Source organism: Mesoplodon bidens, assembly GCF_964165515.1.
Source record: "Mesoplodon bidens genome assembly, chromosome: 11".
Taxonomy (NCBI): Eukaryota; Metazoa; Chordata; class Mammalia; order Artiodactyla; family Ziphiidae; genus Mesoplodon; species Mesoplodon bidens.
Genome location: NC_138167.1, coordinates 30,825,802 through 30,848,797, shown reverse-complemented (window position 1 = coordinate 30,848,797; position 22,996 = coordinate 30,825,802). Strand labels below are relative to the sequence as shown.

At 37.3% G+C, this 22,996-nt stretch overlaps 1 protein-coding gene across 2 annotated transcripts in view; it reads left to right on the top strand.

Moving 5' to 3' along the window:
* FRS2 (fibroblast growth factor receptor substrate 2) overlaps positions 1-22,440 on the top strand; it is a 70,078-nt gene extending 47,638 nt beyond the window's left edge. For both annotated transcript variants that reach the window (XM_081249810.1, XM_081249809.1), the window contains exons 2-7: positions 6,116-6,210; positions 12,156-12,247; positions 13,767-13,953; positions 14,746-14,904; positions 15,267-15,430; positions 17,282-22,440. In XM_081249810.1, the coding sequence (XP_081105936.1) occupies positions 12,182-12,247; positions 13,767-13,953; positions 14,746-14,904; positions 15,267-15,430; positions 17,282-18,232 (1,527 nt within the window). In that variant the 5' untranslated portion in view covers positions 6,116-6,210; positions 12,156-12,181 and the 3' untranslated portion in view covers positions 18,233-22,440. The remainder of the gene's footprint in view (positions 1-6,115; positions 6,211-12,155; positions 12,248-13,766; positions 13,954-14,745; positions 14,905-15,266; positions 15,431-17,281) is intronic.
* Positions 22,441-22,996: the final 556 nt, after the last annotated feature.

The following is a 22,996-nucleotide window of genomic DNA, read 5'->3' as shown; positions in this document are numbered from 1 at the left end:
GTTCATTTTGGGTATCAATCATATTTGTTAACTCAAGTTAAAATATAGATTAAAATGAGACTATTTGGAGGTCAGACAGCAGAAGCAAGAAGAACTACAGTCCTGCAGCCTGTGGAACAAGAACCACATTCACAGAAAGAGAGGCAAGATGAAAAGGCAGGGGGCTATGTACCAGATGAAGGAACAAGATAAAACCCTAGAAAAACAACTAAATGAAGTGGAGATAGGCAACGTTCCAGAAAAAGAATTCAGAATAATGATAGTGAAGATGATCCAGGACCTAGGAAAAACAATGGAGGCTAAGATCAAGAAGATGCAAGAAATGTTTAACAAAGACCTAGAAGAATTAAAGAACAAACAAACAGATGAGGAATACAATAACTGAAATGAAAACTACACTAGAAGGAATCAATAGCAGAATAACTGAGGCAGAAGAATGGATAAGTGACCTGGAAGACAGAATGGTGCAATTCACTGCTGCGGAACAGAATAAAGAAAAAAGAATGAAAAGAAATGAAGACAGCCTAAGAGACCTATGGGACAACATTAAACACAACAACATTCACATTATAGGGGTCCCAGAAGGAGAAGAGAGAGAGAAAGGACCCAAGAAAATATTTGAAGAGATTATAGTCAAAATCTTCCCTAACATGGAAAGGAAATAGCCACCTAAGTCCAGGAAGTGCAGGGAGTCCCATACAGGATAAACCCAAGGAGAAACACACTGAGACACATAGTAATCAAATTGGCAAAAATTAAAGACAAAGAAAAATTATTGAAAGCAGCAAGGGAAAAACGACAAATAACATACAAGGGAACTCCCATAAGGTTAACAGCTGATTTCTCAGCAGAAACTACAAGCCAGAAGGGAGTGGCATGATAGACTTAAAGTGATGAAAGGGAAGAACCTACAACCAAGATAACTCTACCCAGCAAGAATCTCATTCAGATTCTATGGAGAAATCAAAAGCTTTACAGACAAGCAAAAGCTAAGAGAATTCAGCACCACCAAACCAGCTGTACAACAAATGCTAAAGGAACTTCTCTAAGTGGGAAACACAAGAAAAGAAAAGGACCTACAAAAACAAACCCAAAACAATTAAGAAAATGGTCCTAGGAACATACGTATCGATAATTACCTTAAACGTGAATGGATTAAATGCTCCAGCCAAAAGCCACAGGCTTGCTGAATGGATACAAAAACAAGACCCATCTATATGCTGTCTACAAGAGACCCACTTCAGACCTAGGGACACATTCAGACTGAAAGTGAGGGGATGGAAAAACATATTCCATGCAAATGGAAATCAAAAGAAAGCTGGAGTAGCAATAGTCATATCAGATAAAATAGACCTTAAAGAATGTTAGAAGAGACAAAGATGGACACTACATAATGATCAAGGGATCAATCCAAGAAGAAGATATAACAATTATAAATATATATGCACCCAACATAGGAGCACCTGAATACATAAGGCAACTGCTAACAGCTATAAAAGAGGAAATTGACAGTAACACAGTAATAGTGGGAGACTTTAACACCTCACTTATACCAATGGACACATCATCCAAAATGAAAATAAATAAGGAAACACAAGCTTTAAATGACACAATAGACCAGATAGATTTAATTGATATTTATAGGACATTTCATCCAAAAACAGCAGATTACGCTTTCTTCTCAAGTGCCCATGGAACATTCTCCAGGATAGATCACATCTTGGGTCACAAATCAGGCCTCAGTAAATTTAAGAAAATTGAAATCATATCAAGCATCTTTTCTAACCACAATGCTATGAGATTAGAAATGAATTACAGGGGAAAAAACATAAAAAACACAAACACATGGAGGCTGCACAATGTGTTACTAAATAACCAAGAGATCACTGAAGAAATCAAACAGGAAACCAAAAAATACCCAGAGACAAATGACAATGAAAACACGACTATCCAAAACCTATGGGATGCAGCAAAAGCAGTTCTAAGACAGCAGTTTATAGCTATACAAGCCTACCTCAAGAAACAAGAAAAATCTCAAATAAACAATGTAACCTTACACCTCCAGGAACCAGAGAAAGAAGAACAAAGAAACCCCAAAGTCAGTAGGAGGAAAGAAATCATAAAGATGAGAGCAGAAATAAATGACATACAAGCAAAGAAAACCGTAGCAAAGATCAATAAAACTAAAAGCTGGTTCTTTGAGAAGATAAACAAAATTGATAAACTATTAGCCAGACTCACCAAGAAAAAGAGGGAGAGGACTCAAATCAATACAATTAGAAATGAAAAAGGAGAAGTTACAACAGACACCACAGAAAAACAAAGCATCCTAAGAGACTACTACAGGCAACTCTATGCCAATAAAATGGACAACCTGGAAGAAATGGACAAATTCTTAGAAAGGTATAACCTTCTAGGACTGAACCAGGAAGAAATAGAAAATATGAACAGACCAATCACAAGTAATGAAATTGAAACTGTGATTAAAAATCTTACAAGAGACAAAAGTCCAGGACCAGATAGCCTCATAGGTGAATTCTATCAAACGTTTAGAGAAGAGCTAACATCCATCCTTCTCAAACTCTTCCAAAAAATTGCAGAGGAAGGAACACTCCCAAACTCATTCTATGAGGCCACCATCACCCTGATACCAAAACCAGACAAAGATACTACAAAAAAGGAAAATTACAGAGCAATATCACTGATGAATATAGATGCAAAAATCCTCAAGAAAATACTAGCAAACAGAATCCAACAACACTTTTAAAGGATCATACACCATGATCAAGTGGGATTTATCCCAGGGATGCAAGGATTCTTCAATATACACAAATCAATTAATGTGATATAGCATATTAACAAATTGAAGAATAAAAGCCATATGATCATCTCAATAGATGCAGAAAAAGCTTTTGACAAAATTCAATACCCATTTATGATAAAAACTCTCCAGAAAGTGGACGTAGAGGGAACCTACCTCAACATTATAAAGGCCATATTCGACAAACCCACAGAAAACCTCATTCTCAATGGTGAAAAACTGAAAGCATTTCCTCTAAGATCTGGAACAAGACAAGGATGTCCAATCTCGCCACTATTATTCAACACAGTTTTGGAAGTCCTAGCCATGGCAATCAGAGAAGAAAAAGAAATAAAAGGAATACAAATTGCAAAAGAAGAAGTAAAACTGTCACTGTTTGCAGATGACATTATACTATACGTAGAGAATCCTAAAAATGCCACCAGAAAACTGCTAGAGCTAATCAAAGAATTTGTTAAAGTTGCAGGATACAATTAATGCACAGAAATCCCTTGCATTCCTATACACTGCACTAATGATGAAGAAACTGAAAGAGAAATGAAGGAAACACTCCCATTTACTATTGCAACAAAAAGAATAAAATACCTAGGAATAAACCTACCTAGGGAGACAAAAGACCTGTATGCAGAAAACTATAAGACACTGATGAAAGAAATTAAAGATGATACCAACAGACGGAGATACCATGTTCTTGGATTGGAAGAATCAATATTGTGAAAATGACTATACTACCCAAACAATCTACAGATTCAATGCAATCCCTATCAAATTACCAATGGCATTTTTTATGGAACTAGAACAAAAAATCTTAAAATTTGTATGGAGACACAAAAGAGCCCGAATAGCGAAAGCAGTCTTAAGGGGAAAAAACGGAGCTGGAGGAATCAGACTACCTGACTTCAGACTATACTATAAAGCTACAGTAATCAAGACAATGTGGTACTGGCACGAAAACAGAACCATAGATCAATGGAACAAGATAGAAAGCCCAGAAATAAACTCACACACCTATGGTCAACTAATGTATGACAAAGGAGGCAAGGATATACAATGGAGAAAAGACAGTCTCTTCAATAAGTGGTGCTGGGAAAACTGGACAGCTACACGTAAAAGAATGAAATTAGAACACTCCCTAACACCATACACAAAAATAAACTCAAAATGCTTTAGAAACCTAAATATAAGACCGGACACTATAAAACTCTTACAGGAAAGCATAGGAAGAGCACTCTTTGACGTAAATCACAGCAAGATCTTTTTTGATGAACCTCCTAGAGTAATGGAAATTAAAACAAAAATAAATAAATGAGACCTAATGAAACTTAAAAACTTTTGCAAAGCAAAGGAAACCATAAACAAGACGAAAAGATAACCCTCAGAATGGGAGAAAATATTTGCAAATGAATCAACCAGACAAAGGATTAATCTCCAAAATTTATTAACAGTTCAAGCAGCTCAATATTAAAAAAACAAACAACCCAGTCCAAAAATGGGCAGAAGACCTAAATAGACATTTTTCCAAAGAATACATACAGATGGTGAAGAAGCACATGAAAAGCTGGTCAACATCACTAATTATTAGAGAAATGCAAATCAAAACTACAATGCAGTATCACCTCAGAGCAGTTAGAATGGGCATTATCAGAAAGTCTACAAACAACAAATGCTGGAGAGGGTGTAGAGAAAAGGGAACTCTCTTGCACTGTTGGTGGGAATGTAAATTGATACAGCCACTATGGAGAACAGTGTGGAGGTTCCTTAAAAAACTAAAAATAGAATTACCGTATGATCCAGCAATCCCACTACTGGGCATATAACCAGAGGAAACCATAATTCATAAAGACACATGCACCCCAATGTTCATTGTAGCACTATTTACAATAGCCAGGTCATGGAAGCAGTGTAAATGCCCATCAACAGACAAATGGATAAAGAAGATGTGGTACATATATACATATATATATATATATATATATATATATATATATATATATATATACACACACATATATACAATGGAATATTACTTAGCCATAAAATGGAACGAAATTGGGTCATTTGTTGAGACGTGGATGTATCTCAAGACTGTCAGTGAAGTAAGTCAGAAAGAGAAAACAAATATCGTATATTAACGCATATATGTGGAACCTAGAAAAATGGTAGAGATGAACTAGTTTGCAGGGCAGGAATAGAGACACAGATGTAGAGAACAAACGTATGGACACCAAGGGGGGAAAGTGGCGGGGGATGGGGGTGGTGGTGGGATGAATTGGGTGATTGGGAGTGACATGTATACACTGATGTGTATAGAATTGATGACTATTTTTTGCTGTACAAAAAATAAAATTAAAAAATTAAAAAAAAATTCAAAAACTAAATAAATAAACTGCTCTTTCTCAGTGCTCCTTAAGTTTTTTGGTTGGCACCACTCATACAGCTTTTATTACTGTCTCTTTTTTTCTCTATAAAAGAAATTCATTTCATTAAAAAATAAAATAAAATAAAAAAATAAGACTCTTTGTAAAACCCCTAACATAATGCCTACTGTAGTATAGCTATTTAGTAAATGCTAGTGCTCGTGTTTGAGTGAATTTGATTTTTTTTTCTGTTATAAAAAGTGAATAAATTAACCAGAAATTTTTCAGAAGTATATTGAAATCTCTTAAAACTCTAGATTGTCATTTATTGCTGTAATTTATATCAGTATCCTGTGACTCTATGGCATGCTTTTTCCTACTGTTTTCTGATGACTGACTCTTCTGATTTGATTCTGGGGGTGTCTTGTGGATTTGAAGATACAGAGGGTGGATTCTAAAGAGAGTCAACTCTTCGGCAGGACGGACAGTGAGGTTTAAGAGACGTGACTGGATATGGAGAATTAGCCGCCCTTGGCTAAAATGGAGTTTTAGAGCTGGAAAGGAACCTTGGAGGTAGTTTAGTCTAACGTTTCATTTTATGGCTGTGGAGATAAGTATAGAGAATGTGTTGTCTAATGTCATAGCTGTAGTGGAGAAGCCAAAATCAATGGCTTCTAAAGGTCCTGATATCCAAACATCATGGAACGTAAGCTACCGCATTTTTACTTTTCTTTTGAAAAGGCTGTGTTGATTGTACCATGTACACATTATATTAATTTTTAGAATAGATCTTATAAATTATATATATTTTAATTAAAAATTCAGTCTTTTTAGTTTGTTTAAATAGATTAACTGAACTAACAGTGCTGCCAGAAGTCTCATAGGGAAAACTTTTTAAAGAAATAATAAATTCTTGACTTTTTCTTCCTAATTGTAGGTTAAGTCAGCAAACAAAGAAAACATGGTGTTTTGAAGTATGATTAAACTCCTGATGCTGCAGCAGAGGCTAAGAATATTAATGGCCAGATCTAGGTAAGTTGAAGTTTACTTTTAAAAAAATCATTAAGTCCACAAATTACATTTTTTAAACTATAGATTTTAATAGTGTTTTCTTGAATGCAGTTTTATTTTGCCTCTTGATATGTTGTCACCTCCCACTTCCCAAAAATAAGGACAATTGGCTTTAATTAAACATGACAGTGTTTACTAATTTAAAATACCCAACACACTTGTTGCAATATTGATCTTCCCAAACAGAAGCTACCTTTTGTTCTTGAATGTACCCTTATTACTTTCCTATGTGGCTTTCTTGAGGGCGTATAGTATGTCTTTTATGTTTTTGCTGAGTTATAAACTTGACTGGGTAAGATGATGAGATCATGTGGTTTCTCATCAAGTGTTTACAGGTATTTGTGCATATTATTGGGTGTTACATAACTCAGACGCTCTCCAGGTATTAATCTGATTGTCCTAAATGCAGACTATCTAGTGTCTTGCCTTTCTCCCTGCCTGGGAATTCATGCTTCAGGAGCAGGAGTCAGAGATGTGGGTGAAAACTTCACATTAAAAATCTCCTGTGCTGGAAGACTGACAGCTGCCTGTAGTCCCAGCTGTTTCACAGTCTCACTCGTACTAAGCCTATTCTTCAGCCTTACTGAGGCCTCCTGTTCCTTTTTGCCTCCCTCCGTTTTCTCCCATTTCATCAGCCCTCTTCTTTCTTGCTTCTTTCCTGACTAGACCTGATGGCCTATCACTTCAAAGCCCTATATTGCCAATATCCTTTAATTTCCTTGTCCTTTTACCTTCTGACCCTAGGTCAGTTGAACTGTCTACCCTCTGGACTGCTGAGTACAGCTAGAAAAATAGCATAATCTTACTCTCCAGCTTCTGCTAAGTCTCAGCATAGCCTACTTAATAATCCTGCTACCTTTCTTGGGTAGCTTCTCAGAGAATAATCCTCAAGTCCTTCATTGTGCAAACTTGGCTTCTATTTTGCCAAAGAAATTTAGGATGATAGATGTTATCTATTTCAGCTTCTCTACTGTGTTCCACCCATCCTTATTTTCTGCCCTCTCTCCTCAGAGGACAAGGCACTCCTTCTCTGGGCAGACTTCTCAGTCTGGGCCCTGGAATTCATCTTCTCTAGCCTCCCCGCTCCATCTTGATCCATCCTGTAGCCGTCTATGTCCTTTGTTTTTTCCTATATTCTTTTTTTTTTTTTTTTTTTTTTTTTTTTTTGCAGTACGCGGGCCTCTCACTGCTGTGGCCTCTCCCGTCGCGGAGCACAGGCTCTGGACGCGCAGGCCCAGCGGCCACGGCTCACAGGCCAAGCCGCTCCGCGGCATGTGGGATCCTCCCAGACCAGGGCACGAACCCGCGTCCCCTGCATCGGCAGGCGGACTCTCAACCACTGCGCCACCAGGGAAGCCCTCCTATATTCTTTAACCTTTACTGACATACTGATTACTGACTTGCATAACTCTGTGTCACCTTAAAACAATAAATAACTCAAGAAACATATTTTCTTTTGAAACCATGTCCAACCATACCTTATCACTTTAGGCTTTCCTTTCCAACTGTGTTCTTGAAAGAGCCTTTTCTATTCTTTGGAGGACTACTTCTTTATCTTCCATTTGCTCACTGCTGAATGGCTTCTGCCTCTACCTAACACTCCACTATGGATAAAACCTTCCTTCTTGACACTTTCTTTTCTTAGTTTGTACTATTCTGATTGTTTCTCTTCTCCTTCACTTGTTTTTCTCTACTCCAGTATTTGCTCATTTGTGTTCCCCAGAATTTTAACTGCAGACTGCTCTTTATACTGTCCTTGATCGGGGTCTTCTGTTTTATAGTTTCAAATACCATGTGTCCCAATATTCTACCTCTTTCCTCAAACCCATTCTGATGTACTTACCTCTCTATTGCAAGTCTTCGTTTGGTTGTTCTCTGGAATCTCAATTTAACATGTCTAAAACTGAACTAACCACCATCACTTCCTCTTGAAGACCTGAGAAAGTTTTTCCTATTTCAGGTAATGGAACCAGCACCCTTCATCTGCTGCCCTGAGAACTGCCTCTTACTTCCTGTATACCTAGCCAGACACTCAGTGCTGCAGACTTGTCTTCCTAAGGTTTTTTTTTTTTTTTTTGCGGTACGTGGGCCTCTTACTGTTGTGGCCTCTCCCGTTGCGGAGCCCAAGCTCCGGACGCGCAGGCTCAGTGGCCATGGCTCACGGGCCCAGCCGCTCCGCAGCATGTGGGATCTTCCCAGACCGGGGCACGAACCCGTGTCCCCTGCATTGGCAGGCGGACTCTCAACCACTGTGCCACCAGGGAAGCCCCCTAAGTATTTTTTAAATTCATTATTTTCATCTTTATTCCTACTATTGCTGCTCTGGTTTTAAGTCTTTGGCATATTCCATTTTTCAGTAGTCTCTCACTGGCTTCCCTTCCTCTGAGCTAAACGCCCACTTAAAATTACCCTGCAGATGAAGGTATCTAAAATGAATTCCTGACCACCTCACTTTCCTGCTTAAAATACTTCATTGGCTTTTTACCTTGTGTAGGATGAAATTCATTCTCTTTGGAGTGGCATACAAGGATTTCATGTCACATGGTAGGCTTTTCATTAACTATTTTTGTACTGAACTGAAGCATTCAATGTGAAAGAGTCCCCAAGTAGGTTGTACCACCATTCGTATATCCCTGACAAAATCGGAGGTGCTGCCTTAACAGGTAGCCTGTGAAGGTGTCAAGTGGAAGAATGCTTTTTCTACTTCTTTTGAGAAATAGTTGAAAGATATTTACTTGAGGCATTATTTTTTCAGGCAAAAGCCACACTGTAGTAATCATTTAGCTCTTTGTATTCAGTGGTGAGGCTGGATAAGCAATTTCAAGACTTTTTGTTTGTTTTTTTGTTTCTATCAATTATCTGCTTTAAAAAATTTTTTTGAAATATTCTTTTGGCCTCCTCAGCTTCTAATTTATTAGACACTTACTAATTTTTAAAAAATTAAACATGTATTGATTATCTGCTATGTCAAACAGTATGCTTAGTGCCCTAGAAAATTCAGAAGACATGTTTCCTATCTCCTTGGAGATCACAGTGAAGTGGGTGGTGAGACAGGTCAACATTACAGTAGAATGTGATAACTGCCAAGATAGAGTCATGTCCATTTGACTACAGGGACATTGGAGGTAGGCTAGCGTCAAGTTAGTTGGAGTCCCAGATCCCTAGGTTGTTGTTCAGGATGCTTTATGGTTTGGCTTATGCTTGTGTTACAGCCTATTCTGCACTCTGGTCGTACTAGATGCCTCACTTTCTCCTGAATACATTGCCACCTTTCATGACTTTATCTTTGCACCTAATTTTTTATCTTGTCTCAAGTGCCTATTTCTGTTTTTTGCCTAGCACACTGTTTGTGCTCACCTTTTAAAGTACCAGCTCAAATGGTGCTTCCTGCCCTTCCTAACCCAGAAAATTAGTTGCTTCTTTCTCTGTGCCCACGGAACTCTTCTTATATTCTAACATGAGGTTTATCATAATGCATTATTTGTTGACATCTCTGTCTTTCCCTTTAGACTCATGGCTCTTCAGAGGTACATCCCGTGACTTAGTCATCTTTATACCATGATACTTAACTGGCATATTAAGACACCAAATATGATTTCTTTTTTCTTTTACGTAACAAGATTTTTTTATCCTTATGTCATCACACATTTTCCCTATATAAATCTATTTACTTATGTTTTTAATTGAAGTATAGTTGATTTACAATGTTGTGTTAGTTTGTGGTTTACAGCAAAGTGATTCAGTTATATATGTATATATATATAATTTTTCATATTCTTTTCCATTATGTTTTATTACAAGATATTGAATATAGTTCCCTGTGTTAAACAGCAGAACCTTGTTGTTTATCTATTCTATTTATAGTAGTGTGTATCTGCTAATCCCAGACTCCTAATTTATCCCTCCCCCGCCCCTTTTCCCCTTTGGTAACCATAAGTTTGTTTTCTATGTCTGTGAGTCTGTTTCTGTCTTGTAAATAAGTTCATTTGTATCATATTTTAGATTCCACATATAAGTGATACCATGTGGTATTTATCTTTCTCTGTCTGACTTACCTCATTTAGTGTGATAATCTCTAGGTCCATCCATGTTGCTGCAAATAGCATTATTTCATTCTTTTTTATGGCTGAGCAGTATTCCATTGTGTATTTATATATACCACATCTTCTTTATACATTCATCTGTCAGTGGACATTTAGGTTGCTTCCATGTCTTGGCTGTTGTAAATAGTGCTGCTATGAACATTATGGTACATGTATCTTTTCAAATTCGAGTTTTCTCTGGATATATGCCCAGGAGTGGCATTGCTGGATCTTATGGCAATTCTCTTTTTAGTTTTTTAAGGAACTTCCATACTGTTTTCCATAGTGGCTGCACCAAGTTAGGTTCCCAACAGTGTAGTAGGGTCCCCTTTCCTCCACACCCTCTTCAGCATTTATTATTTGTAGGGTTTTTAATGATGGCCATTCTCACCAGTGTGAGGACACCACCAAATATGAGTCTTAATTTAACTTTACTATTTTACTTATCACTTCTTTTGGTTTATACACTAGTATCCTTTTTCATCTGCTTAATCCTTATACCTGCCAGCATTCTTTATCTTCCTTTAGTGCAGTTCATTCGGCTCACAAGAAACTTAGAGCACCTCCTGTGTGCTAGGTATTGTGTTAGGCACAGGGAATGCAAGAATGAATAAAGTCCATCCCTGCTGGGAAGGACCTCACAGTGGAGGGAAGTAGATAGATAAGTAAACAGTCTATCACAATTTCTGTGATGAAACACAGAACAGTGTGAAAGTTGCTGTGATACTGGGAAGCTCAGGGTGCTTTGGGGGTACACAAGGAATATAACTTGCCCAGTTGGTAGGAGTCAGAGAAGGCTTCCTGAAGGCACTGTACTCTGAAGTTGAATCTTGAGAAAGGAGCAGCGTGGAAGGGTGTGAGAGAACAAGATGCTCTGGGGAAACTGTTTAGTATGGCTGGGTAGGACTCGAAGCAGAGAGGAGGGAAGAGGTTAGACTGGATTTGTAGACAGAGACCAGATTGTGAAGGACCATGTGTCATACTGATGAGCTTTGCATTTTTTCCTGAAGGTAGTGAAGATCTGCTGAAGAATTTTAGGCAAATTTTATCAGATTTGTTTTTAATGTTTAGTGGCTTCTTACGCTTCCTTCTTTCCCCCTTTTTTCAAATACTGTCACATCCATTCTCATTCTTTCTCTTGTTTGTAAGTGAAGTTTTGAATTTTTCCTTTGCCCACTTGCAGTATTCTTCAACACTTAATGTCACTGTAACCACATGTCTCTAACCTTCTGTGGGAAAGGATTAGATAGACACACTCTTTCAGTTTGGCCAGTATTCTCTGTTAAGTTACAGCTTGAATTTTGAGTTGTCTTTCTCTCTTAATGAACTATTCCAGATTTGTTTTTGTGTCTTATTAACCAATTTTGTCTGTTGGGATACGTAAAGAATACTACAATGCATAGTATGAATCAAAATACTTGCCAAGCCAGAAGTCTAGCATCCTTTTGGAAATTTATTAATAAAGATGGACTGAAATTCCTAATAAGCCATAAAGGGTTAATTCCATGAATGACTTTATTTTAGTAGTGTTATGTATGAGAACTTAAATTGGTTTCTTTTAGATAATTTTAAAACAGGCAGACCTTTGCAAATTAAATTTGCGATTTCTGTGAAGTCTCCCTCACAGAATTATTCTTCTTGTTGCTGAGTAAAATTCTCCAGCTAGTTGTGTGAAATCTAGCTCTAGCCATTTACTTCCTTAGGCTTCATTTTCCTCATCAGAATAACGCAGGGCTTATGTTAGATGATTTCTAATGTCTTTTTCTGTTTTATGACTTTTGTATCTTACATCTAATAATTTTTTGCAAATTATCTTTCATGTAGTGCTCACATGGTCTTCTGAAGAAGCCATGGGTAGCTGTTGTAGCTGTCCAGATAAAGACACTGTCCCAGATAACCATCGGAACAAGTTTAAGGTCAGTAAAAACTGGTTGAGATGTAGCTCTCACTGCCTACCTGGATGCTTTTCTTTTACTTCACTTAATTAACATGTCTTATTATTTCCTCACTTTTGTCTTCAGATCCTTTTATTTTCCTCTTTGTCCATTCTGCCTTTTCTTGTTTTAACAAATGATGACAACATTTCTTACTGACAGTGTGAAATCCTCTTTTCCTTTTCCTTTGGTCTTCCATATCCAGTTAGAGCCACACAATTCTGATAATACTGTCTTTTTTTTTTTTTTTTTTTAACTTGGAAGACATTTACATTTATTTTTACCTTTCGACATCACCAGTCATGGATATGAGTGCCTAAATCTTGTATCTCCGTCAGGAAAACATAGCACTAATGAGTGACTGTTATATCCTCTGAAGAACTCAATCTTTGGTCACAGTGATAAGAGCCCCTGGATTTGGTCCCATCAGCCCTCTTTGAAATGACCTACTGATAATATTGTCTTTAAAATGCCACTTTATAGGTGCCTCTTCAGTCCCGTCACCAGCTCCCAATCATTGTTTAATGCCTGGACAATTTCATAACTGAACTCTATCTTCAGTCATCTCTGTGATGCATCCTGCAGTTGACATCAAATTAATCTTCCTCCTTCATCATTCTAAAACTTTAGTGGTATTCTGTTACTTAGATGCTAAGTGCTCCATTCCTTACTCATCCACAGTCATTAATCTCTCATATTCTGACCTCATTCTGCTGTAAATCATAGCCTCTGGATCACACAAACCTAGGTGTAAGTCACAGCCCTCTTGCTTCATAGCTTTATTACCTTTGGCAGGTTACATTATCACTAAGTCTTTGTTCACTTGTATGCAGTGGAGAAAATAGTATTACCTGCAGTTTAGGATCGGTATTAAATGACAAAAACACAAGTAAAGCACTTTGCCCAACCCAGGGGTATAGTAAATTCTCCCTAAGTGTTATCTGTTCTTTATAGTCTCTGGCCATTTTCTGAAACTGAGCAGTGCAAAGCCTTCCCATACATGAACTCAATGCCAGTCCTGTCCTGATCTCTCTGAAACATACCTCCTTTGTCTCTGCTGTAGCACTGCATCTTCAGGATGTGCCCCCTAACTCCTGACCCACCAGTTCTCCCTCTTTATTCCTGTCTAAATTTAATTATACCCAAGGCCCAGCTAAAGTCCCTCCTCTTCTTATGTGAAGGCTTCTCCAACAACCCTCCGCCACAGTTACTGCATTTCACAGCCTCTGTTGCAATCATTTGTTAGTTAAGCATTTACAGTTTTGTGGTGTTTTTCGTGTTTGTATATCTTATCTCCTCAGTGGGAATGTGAGTTCTTTGTGGATATGAACTGGGTATTACACTGCTACATAGTCCATGCCCTGAACACACAATCAGTTGTTGAATGTACTAACAAAGGAACCAATAAGCAATAGTACATTTTCCTGACAAATTAGTGAAATATGTGCATAACTGTCAAGTGGGAGCATTAAGTTAGCACTAATTAAACTTTCTTTTTTAGGTCATTAATGTGGATGATGATGGGAATGAGTTAGGTTCTGGCATAATGGAACTTACAGACACGGAACTGATTTTATACACTCGCAAACGTGACTCGGTAAAATGGCACTACCTCTGCCTCCGACGCTATGGCTATGATTCAAATCTCTTTTCTTTTGAAAGTGGTCGAAGATGTCAAACTGGACAAGGTAGGTAGAGCCTTTATTTTTTTTCTCCAAACATTATCATATTTGAAATATCATGCTATAATTCAGTTATTCTGTATGTAATGTTTAATGTTTTACTTTTATCCAGAATTAAAAAATTCCCAAATAAGTGGATTATTTAAAAAAGAGACATAGTACACTATGTATTCATTTATCAAGCATTTATTAAGCATGTTTTCTATGTCCAGAATTTTGGCTCATATTAACTTTAAGATTTGCAGTAAGTAAATGATTAGTCCCAGTAAATTGCCTATGTGTCTTTACTGTTATAACTCAGGGAAAAGAACCTAAACGTTGGAGTCAAACAAAACGTACTTTTATTTTTTGCTACACCTACTTCTTGAAAGTCCTTGGGCAAGTTGCATGACCTCTGTCGCATCAAATTTCTTCTGTATCAGGGGGCAACGGTAATTAAACAAGGTAATGATTGTAAACCGCAGAGCAAGGGCCTGTCAAGTGATAAAGAATTCCCTTGGTAATGGTAAGTTGGGCTCCCCCTGCTGTTAAAAAGCAAACTAGAGTAAGTTTGCAAATCTTGTTATGTCTTCCTTATTTTGAGCCATCACCCATGGACAAATGAAAATTATTCTGTGAACTTTGGGGTTTATGTTTTGAAACAGGGAATATAATTAATTTATCAGACATTTATGTTAAAGGCTTTTCTTGCTATTGGTGCATGGAATGCTTACTTTACAAGTTTATTCTTCGACAGATGCTCCTGTGTCTTTTTTAAAGATGCGGTGACCATTTTTTTCTCCCGGTTTGTATTTGTAGGAATCTTTGCCTTTAAGTGTGCTCGTGCAGAAGAATTATTTAATATGTTGCAAGAGATTATGCAGAATAATAGTATAAATGTAGTGGAGGAGCCAGTTGTTGAAAGGAATAATCATCAGACAGAATTGGAAGTCCCCAGAACACCTCGAACACCTACAAGTAAGTGTCCATTTTTCTTCTTCTATTATAAACTATAGATTACAGTTATTTAATCTATAAATTGTTAGGAATTACCATTGGCTAACGTAAGTATAGTGGTTGTGAGTTTTAAAAAACTGTTAGCTATAATTATAAACATTTTTAATATTTTAAATAGGAAAACATTAATTGTTTCATATTATTTAAAATGTGAGTGGAAAGTTAGGGTGGAGGGGGTACGCTGTTTTGCTGTGGTTTCTCATATGTCTTGCCAGAAACACCTTCCTTAAACCTCTCAGTGCTGATTGTATTCTCATTCATTTTTATTCTCTGTGCCCTACCCCTGTATCCTTTCTTAAACCAATAAACAAACAAAAACTCAGCTCCAGGGTTTGCTGCTCAGAACTTACCTAATGGATATCCCCGATACCCCTCATTTGGAGACGCTTCATCCCATCCTTCAAGCAGACATCCTTCTGTGGGAAGTGCACGCCTGCCTTCAGTAGGTGAAGAGTCTACACATCCCTTGCTTGTGGCTGAGGAACAAGTAAGCATGTCCTACTGTCTAACATATTGTGTGGGGTTAGAGTGTCATTGTGCTAACACTTGAAGGTTTTCGTTTGAATTTTAGCTGTCACTATTTGTATATGACTTTTGTAGTGAAGACTCAGAGGAAATAGCATGTATTTTCTGTCATATACCCAAATATATATAGGTGTTGAGGGAGACTTAGCATTACAGTAAGTTTGTGGGTTCACAGGAGAGGTGCATCTGTAGATAAAGATGGACATAACCAATGGCCAATTTTGTTACAATAACCTCCAATGAAAGCTTTTTATGTTACAGGTTTTTTTTTTTTTTTTTTTTTTGTGGTATGCGGGCCTCTCACTGCTGTGGCCTCTCCCGTTGCGGAGCACAGGCTCCAGACGCGCAGGCTCAGCGGCCATGGCTCACGGGCCCAGCCGCTCCGCGGCATGTGGGACCCTCCCAGACCGGGGCACGAACCCGTGTCCCCTGCATCGGCAGGTGGACTCTCAACCACTGCGCCACCAGGGAAGCCCTATGTTACAGTTTTTATAGTTAGTGGACTACTAACAATAAGACAGATTTTGTTGTCAGTGTTTTAACAGAGCAATTTAATATTCCTGACTATTATATTTTCATTTTAGGAATGAAGTTATCTGGTTGAACATTGTCTGTGTATTACTTAGTTATACTTATCTTTTGTCAACAATATGGTTGTTTATCATGAAGAAATTTTTACTGTTTTGAAATCCATTTGTTTGTGTTCTTTACTTGTTAAATGAGTTCTTATTTACTATAATTAAATTTCCCTTAGTTTTGAATTTTATTTTTTATTTATTTTTTTGTTTGTTTGTTTGTTTGCGATACGCGGGCCTCTCACTGTTGTGGCCTCTCCCGTTGCGGAGCACAGGCTCCGGATGCGCAGGCTCAGTGGCCATGGCTCATGGGCCCAGCCGCTCTGCGGCATGTGGGATCCTCCCAGACTGGGGCACGAACCCGTATCCCCTGCATCAGCAGGCAGACTCTCAACCACTGCACCACCAGGGAAGCCCTTGAATTTTATTTTTGAGTTTTTCAAATTTTATGTATAGACTTCTGAACTTTTTTTATATTGTCCCCCCTGCAAAATACCACGAACTTTTCTAAGTAGCAGAAATTTCCTGGTATCTATTTTATATCTATGCATTTTACAGAACTCTTATTGAATCTAGTAGGGTCTATCTCTTTATATAGTCAGATCATCTATAAATTATGATAAATTTCTCTCTTCCTTTTTAATACTTGTTATTTCCTATTTCTAAATCAGGTTTTAATGCATTGATGAGAATTTTAGAACAACATCAAAGTAATAATCCCCATCTGTTCCTGATTTTTTATTTTTTCTACAGAATGCTTATCATGTTTCACCATCACATGTATTTTTGTTTTGTTTTGTTTTGCTTTTTGTTTTTTTGCGGTATGTGGGCCTCTCACTGTTGTGGCCTCTCCTGTTGTGGAGCACAGGCTCCGGACGCGCAGGCTCAGCGGCCATGGCTCACGGGCCTAGCCGCTCTGCAGCATGTGGGATCTTCCCGGAACGGGGCACGAACCCATGTCCCCTGCATCGGCAGGTGGGCTCTCAACGACTGCGCCACCAGGGAAGCCCCATCACGTGTATTTTAAAGTAGTTATTCTTTTATCAAGCTAGGAAGACATTTCTACATTTCTCCCACCTCCCCCCAACCTTTTTGTTGGTAAAAAAAACAGGTACAAAAGCTTTGAAGTAAGAATATACTTAGAAAGTTAATAAAATTAATTGATATAGTCAGGCAAATTTTTTTGTTCTTTTTTTTTTTTAAAGCAAGTTTACTGATTCACTTTCCTCTTGTTTTAGGTACATACCTATGTCAACACTACAGGTGTACAAGAAGAACAGAAAAACCGCGCAAGCGTGCATGTCCCATTGGAGGCGAGGGTTTCTAATGCTGAAAGCAACACACCAAAAGAAGAACCAAGTAATATTGAGGACAGGGACCCTCAGATTCTTCTTGAACCTGAAGGAGTCAAGTTTGTCTTAGGACCAACCCCAGTTCAAAAGCAATTAATGGAAAAAGAGAAACTGGAACAACTTGGAAGAGATCAAGTCAGCGGAAGTGGCGCGAATAACACGGAATGGGACACTGGCTATGACAGTGATGAACGAAGAGATGCGCCCTCTGTTAACAAACTGGTGTATGAAAATCTAAATGGGCTATCTCTCCCCAGTGCCTCAGGGCTCAGGAGAGGTCGTCTGCCGTCCACCAGTACCTCAGATACCCAGAATATCAACAACTCAGCTCAGAGAAGAACTGCATTGTTAAACTACGAAAATCTACCATCTTTGCCTCCTGTTTGGGAAGCCCGCAAGCTAAGTAGGGATGAAGATGACAATTTAGGACCAAAGACCCCATCTCTAAATGGCTACCATAATAATCTTGATCCAATGCATAACTATGTAAATACAGAGAATGTAACAGTGCCGGCAAGTGCTCACAAAATAGAATATTCAAGGCGTCGGGACTGTACACCGACAGTCTTTAACTTTGATATCAGACGCCCAAGTTTAGAACACAGGCAGCTCAATTACATACAGGTTGACTTGGAAGGTGGCAGTGACTCTGACAACCCTCAGACTCCAAAAACGCCTACCACTCCCCTTCCACAGACCCCTACCAGACGCACAGAGCTGTATGCTGTGATAGACATCGAGAGAACTGCTGCTATGTCAAATCTGCAGAAAGCACTGCCACGAGACGATGGTACATCTAGGAAAACTAGACACAATAGTACTGATCTGCCCATGTGAGCCCGGAAACCATTACATTGTTTGCACCTTTGTGAAGTTTTAAAAAATGAAGATGCAAGTGCTTCATTTTTATTTCTAAACACTAACTCCTTTTATAGACTGATAAAAAAATTTTTTCTGACTATTTCATGTGCTTCTTTAAAGGGAAATTAAAATGTAGAGCAGGTACTCATAAAAGAACACTAATTTCATTCTATACTACTCTTTACTGTACAGCAGCATTCCCATTTTCACAGTGCCTATTTAAAATGAGAATTGAAGTGAGTGACATGCTGGTCAATTTTTATTAAGATTCTGGACTCATGCATATCATTCACGTCTAAGTCATGGTTGGCATTTAAAGCATATTATAAAGCCTCTTGATAATGTGCATTGCTAACAGATAACTCTAGGTTTTGAAAGTACTATTTGTAGATTTACTATTCATGGTATGTGACCTCCAGCATGTAACATGAGGAATCCTTTATTTCATTAATTGTAGGCTTTTTGACTTGAGCCAGGACATATGTATGGAAATAGAAGTACCACACCTCCTATGTACCAGTCAGTTCCTTAGCCTTCATCGTTTCTAGAAAGAGCCCTACGTTCATGAACATGGTTTGCTGTTGGTGTGTTGAAAGGCAGGAAATAGACGAGGTTTTCTGTTTACTCATCTCATGGTGTCATTTGAAAGGCGTGCCCAGATATCTTAGTCAGAATTACACATAGGCTCAAGAATCAGTCTCAGGTCACTTTATCCAAAAACATTTGAAAATCTGAACCATGATCTCTTGAAAGTTTCTCTCCTACAGATTATTAATAGTAACATTGTTTTCTGGAGGCATTTGTGCCATTAGATTGCCATTTACCTTCAAGTTTTTCCTTTGGTGTTTGGGATGTCTAATTTTGTTGCTTCATGTCTTTTTCAATTTAGGATGTTTGAGTTTGTATATAGTTTTGAAACATTGGATTATGTGTTCATTGTTGTTTAGTTTGCATTTTTGTCAAATTGTGGTTTTGAAGGTTCATTTGGAACTTACTGTTATTCTATAACAGGGTTGCCCTTGTCCAGTATTTATTTATATGCCGTTTACTTTTCAAGTTGATAAAAGCATTCTCACAATTTTAAATTTCACTTGTGTTCATAGGTGATCTCTTAAGCAGCTGAGAAGAAAACAAAAAGGAAGCTACTTTTAACATGCAAATTTCCCTAAAGGTACTGTGTTTTCTCTGTGGGCACTCTCCCAGCACTTTAGCAGTGATCCCCTCAGTCACACGGCTGCAGTTGTACTTTGCCCACTGTCGTGCTCCTCAGCTCTGCTGTCCTTTCATTCATAGCTGGATCGTGGGTTATCCCTTGATTTCAATAGAATGTTAAAGTTGTTGCCAGCATAGCAGGTACAGTGGAAGTCTTATAGCAATGACATTGTGTCAGAATTTAGGATTGAAAATGAATTGATGTTTATATAAATGGATGAGGTCCATATGTCTAGCTCTTGGAAAATCAAGAATTTTCCAGTTTCCCAAATCCTAGAGAAGACAAGAGCAGGTAGAGTGGAAAGAAGGTTAGATAACCTTGCAAAATACGTCACTGTCTCCTCTAAATATGAGGAAGTTTGAGATTTTGGTCTGGATCTACCAGATGTAACTAAGGTTAATTTAGCGTGAAAAACTTTCAGTCATATAGCATCCAATCTGTTCCATAAATGACCTAATTATAGGACAGTGAATGAATTAGCAAAATAATAGCGTGGGACCATTATAAAGAAAATAAATTATTAAAGATGTCTTTATCATTTTTAATGCCACTGGTTTATGTGCATAGCAGAATTTTCTTTCTTTTCTGTGAATTTGGTGCTTACCAAAGTGTTCACTGTTCTCTAAAAAGAGAGCAGTGGTATAGGTATGCAGTTTCCATTTTAATGTATTGTTCCCTTTATGCTTTATTCTGAGTAGGTTGCTAATTGTGCCAAATTTATGTGATGATTTTTGTAATGTGGAATAAGAGTTATGATGGAACCAGTGCACATGGTTTTCTCCGAAACAAGCAGTCAAGACAGAACGTTAACCTCCAAACAAAAGGGCTGACCTGTTTACTCATTTTGGAGGTTGGGTACTTTCTTTTCTTACTTTTCATCAGCCTTTTCATTTTTCCTTCCAGATTCTGATTAGTTTTTATATTTTTTAAGCAACTATAATATAACCATTGCAGTTTATTCTTTCAATACTGTGTGCTTTAAAAATGAAAATGGGACCAAGTTGTCTGCTAAGAATTTGATTTTTAGGTACTACGAGTATTAGGGAAGATGTATACAACTGGTATTAATTTCTAGATGTCTCTGGAAATCACCTGTGTTCCTATTTAATTAAAAATAATGTAGAACACTATTTGTCCTCTGCAGTAGTCTAGTAATGAGCATTAAGCTCTGTTCTGGAAGAATTGTACCAATTACTAGGTGCATTTTAGAATGAGATATTTTATTGGGATATAATTGTGGCCATATGTTTCAGATTTTCTGAGACAGACCTAATTTTACATATTCTGTTCTGTTGATAGATCATGTGATCCCACTTTTTGGTTTTGGAAATATAGTCATTGATCATATGCTTTCCCCCAATAGAATCCTGTTTTATCCATATAGATCATAACAGCTTTTATCCCAGACCAGGGCTGGAAACTAATATGGGTATTACATGTGTTTTTTCTTAGTGTGTTTTATTTCCCAGGTTCATCTTCCTTTCAAAATGAAAATATGGTGCCTTCCCTCCCTCCAGGAAGATTGGCAAATAGTTCCTTTTATTTACTGCTGCTGTGGAGTGATGAGATATGCACTTTACTTTTGAAGACTCAGCAAAAAGCTTTTCACTTCTCAGTATATCCAGAACAGATCACATTTTGGACTTAAGAAAATTTGCCAAGCAGTCTTTGTTTTTACAGATATTAATGTTGACCCCACAGTTCAGTGTTGTGAGTCAAGCTAGTGTTTGTGTATCCCCCCCCACCAAAAAAAATCTGTGGCGCAAAGTATAAAAATGTACCTCAATAATGTTCTATTAAAAATGGGACAGGGGCCTTATGTTTTCATAATTTCCCAATAATGTGCCACCATATTTTTGCCTCAAGGTAAAGGTTTTAACAAGCTAAAAAATACATCCCATTTCCCCTAACCTATAATGTCCAAGTGTTTTGTGCAATGTGTAGTGTGTGTGTATAAATATATATATGTATATTTGTATATACATATATATATATATATATCCTTGAAATAGACATACCATCAGAGACAACATTCAGAAGTAACTGATGTATTGGCATCTCTTTCTAATCTCTGATATGTGAGGTATATGGTACTAAACTACCTTTTCCCTGATGTTTGCCAAATTTGAATAAAGGCATTGGTACAAAATCACAGAATGTATAGAAAATGTTTTTTGGCTTGAAAAATTAACAAATATTTTATGACATACCACAATATACTCTGCCCAAACCAGCACCCTATCTTTCCTGTTCTTTACGTCCCTTTTCCCCATCCCTACATCCTCTTTTTTTTCTTTTTTGGTGTAACACAATTCTTTTGTAGCATCATTACAATTGCAGTTCTATGACAATTGGACAATAATAGCATGGAAACGGACTGGTATTAATAGTACAGTAGTCACCAGTGTGCCACATTTGCATTGGTAAATGCAAAATACACATTTTATAAAGGACAAATTTTGTGTTATGTTTTTATTTTCATTACATTGTATAATATTGTAAGATTATGTACGTCCTAATTTGCATTATAAATGTTTTTTTCCTACGTAAAGGCATAAATATAGCAACTTTGTATAAAGGTAGCTTATTAGATTTTTAATTTTGTCTTTTATAAAAAATTGTCTAACAGTGGGACTAAATTGTCTAACATTGCCAAATTGTATATGAAATATGAATTTTACCCCCTATAGTTAATTTCGTTTATAAGCATTCCATATTTCTCTAATAAAAGACATAAGTGATACTGTACTATGCATAAATTGTATTTTAATGCTGTTTCATTATCAGCATTTTAAATTTTGGTTTGCATTTTTAATATTGGCAAAATTTACCACTGTTGATTAAACCTTGTTGTATATGTAACAACATCTTTTGCCCTCTAGCCCTCCCCACCCTGTTCTCTATTTCTCCCTGTCAGTGCCAACTTCATACGTTTTGTAGCATGGCAATAAAATATAACTTTTACACTGAGGCCAAGTGTGGCTTTTTGGAGGATGTGGACATGGGAGGATTACCCTCTAGTTATTCTTTGCATATGACTTTTTGCCGTATAAGCCATGTTTCCAGGCATGAGGAAGTTATCTCGTATATGATGTGAACGTGCTTTTAAGGACAAGTGTGAATGTGCTTTTAAGCTTAATTTTTGTCCTAACAAATAACTAGTTTTTTATTTTTGGAAAAGTCAGAGTTCTTGAAGTACAATCAAACCTTTATTAACTGGAGTACTTAAAGAATAAGCTAATAATTGAATTTAGTTCAACAAGGGCTAAGCAACACTTTTTAAAAATCCTTATTTATTGTAGAGTATTAGTATACCATCCTAAAAATTATATATAAAATATGGTTTAATTTTAGATGATTTAGCTCCTTGCAATGACTTACTGTTGTCATTCTGGCATAAATCTCCATGACGAGGTACTCAAGTTGATACTGGAAGCTGAGCTGACTATACACTAACCTTAACATTCGTGAAAAACTGCTTTGTTGAATAAAATCTGATCGGAGTTCTTATGGTTACTTTCCCCCTT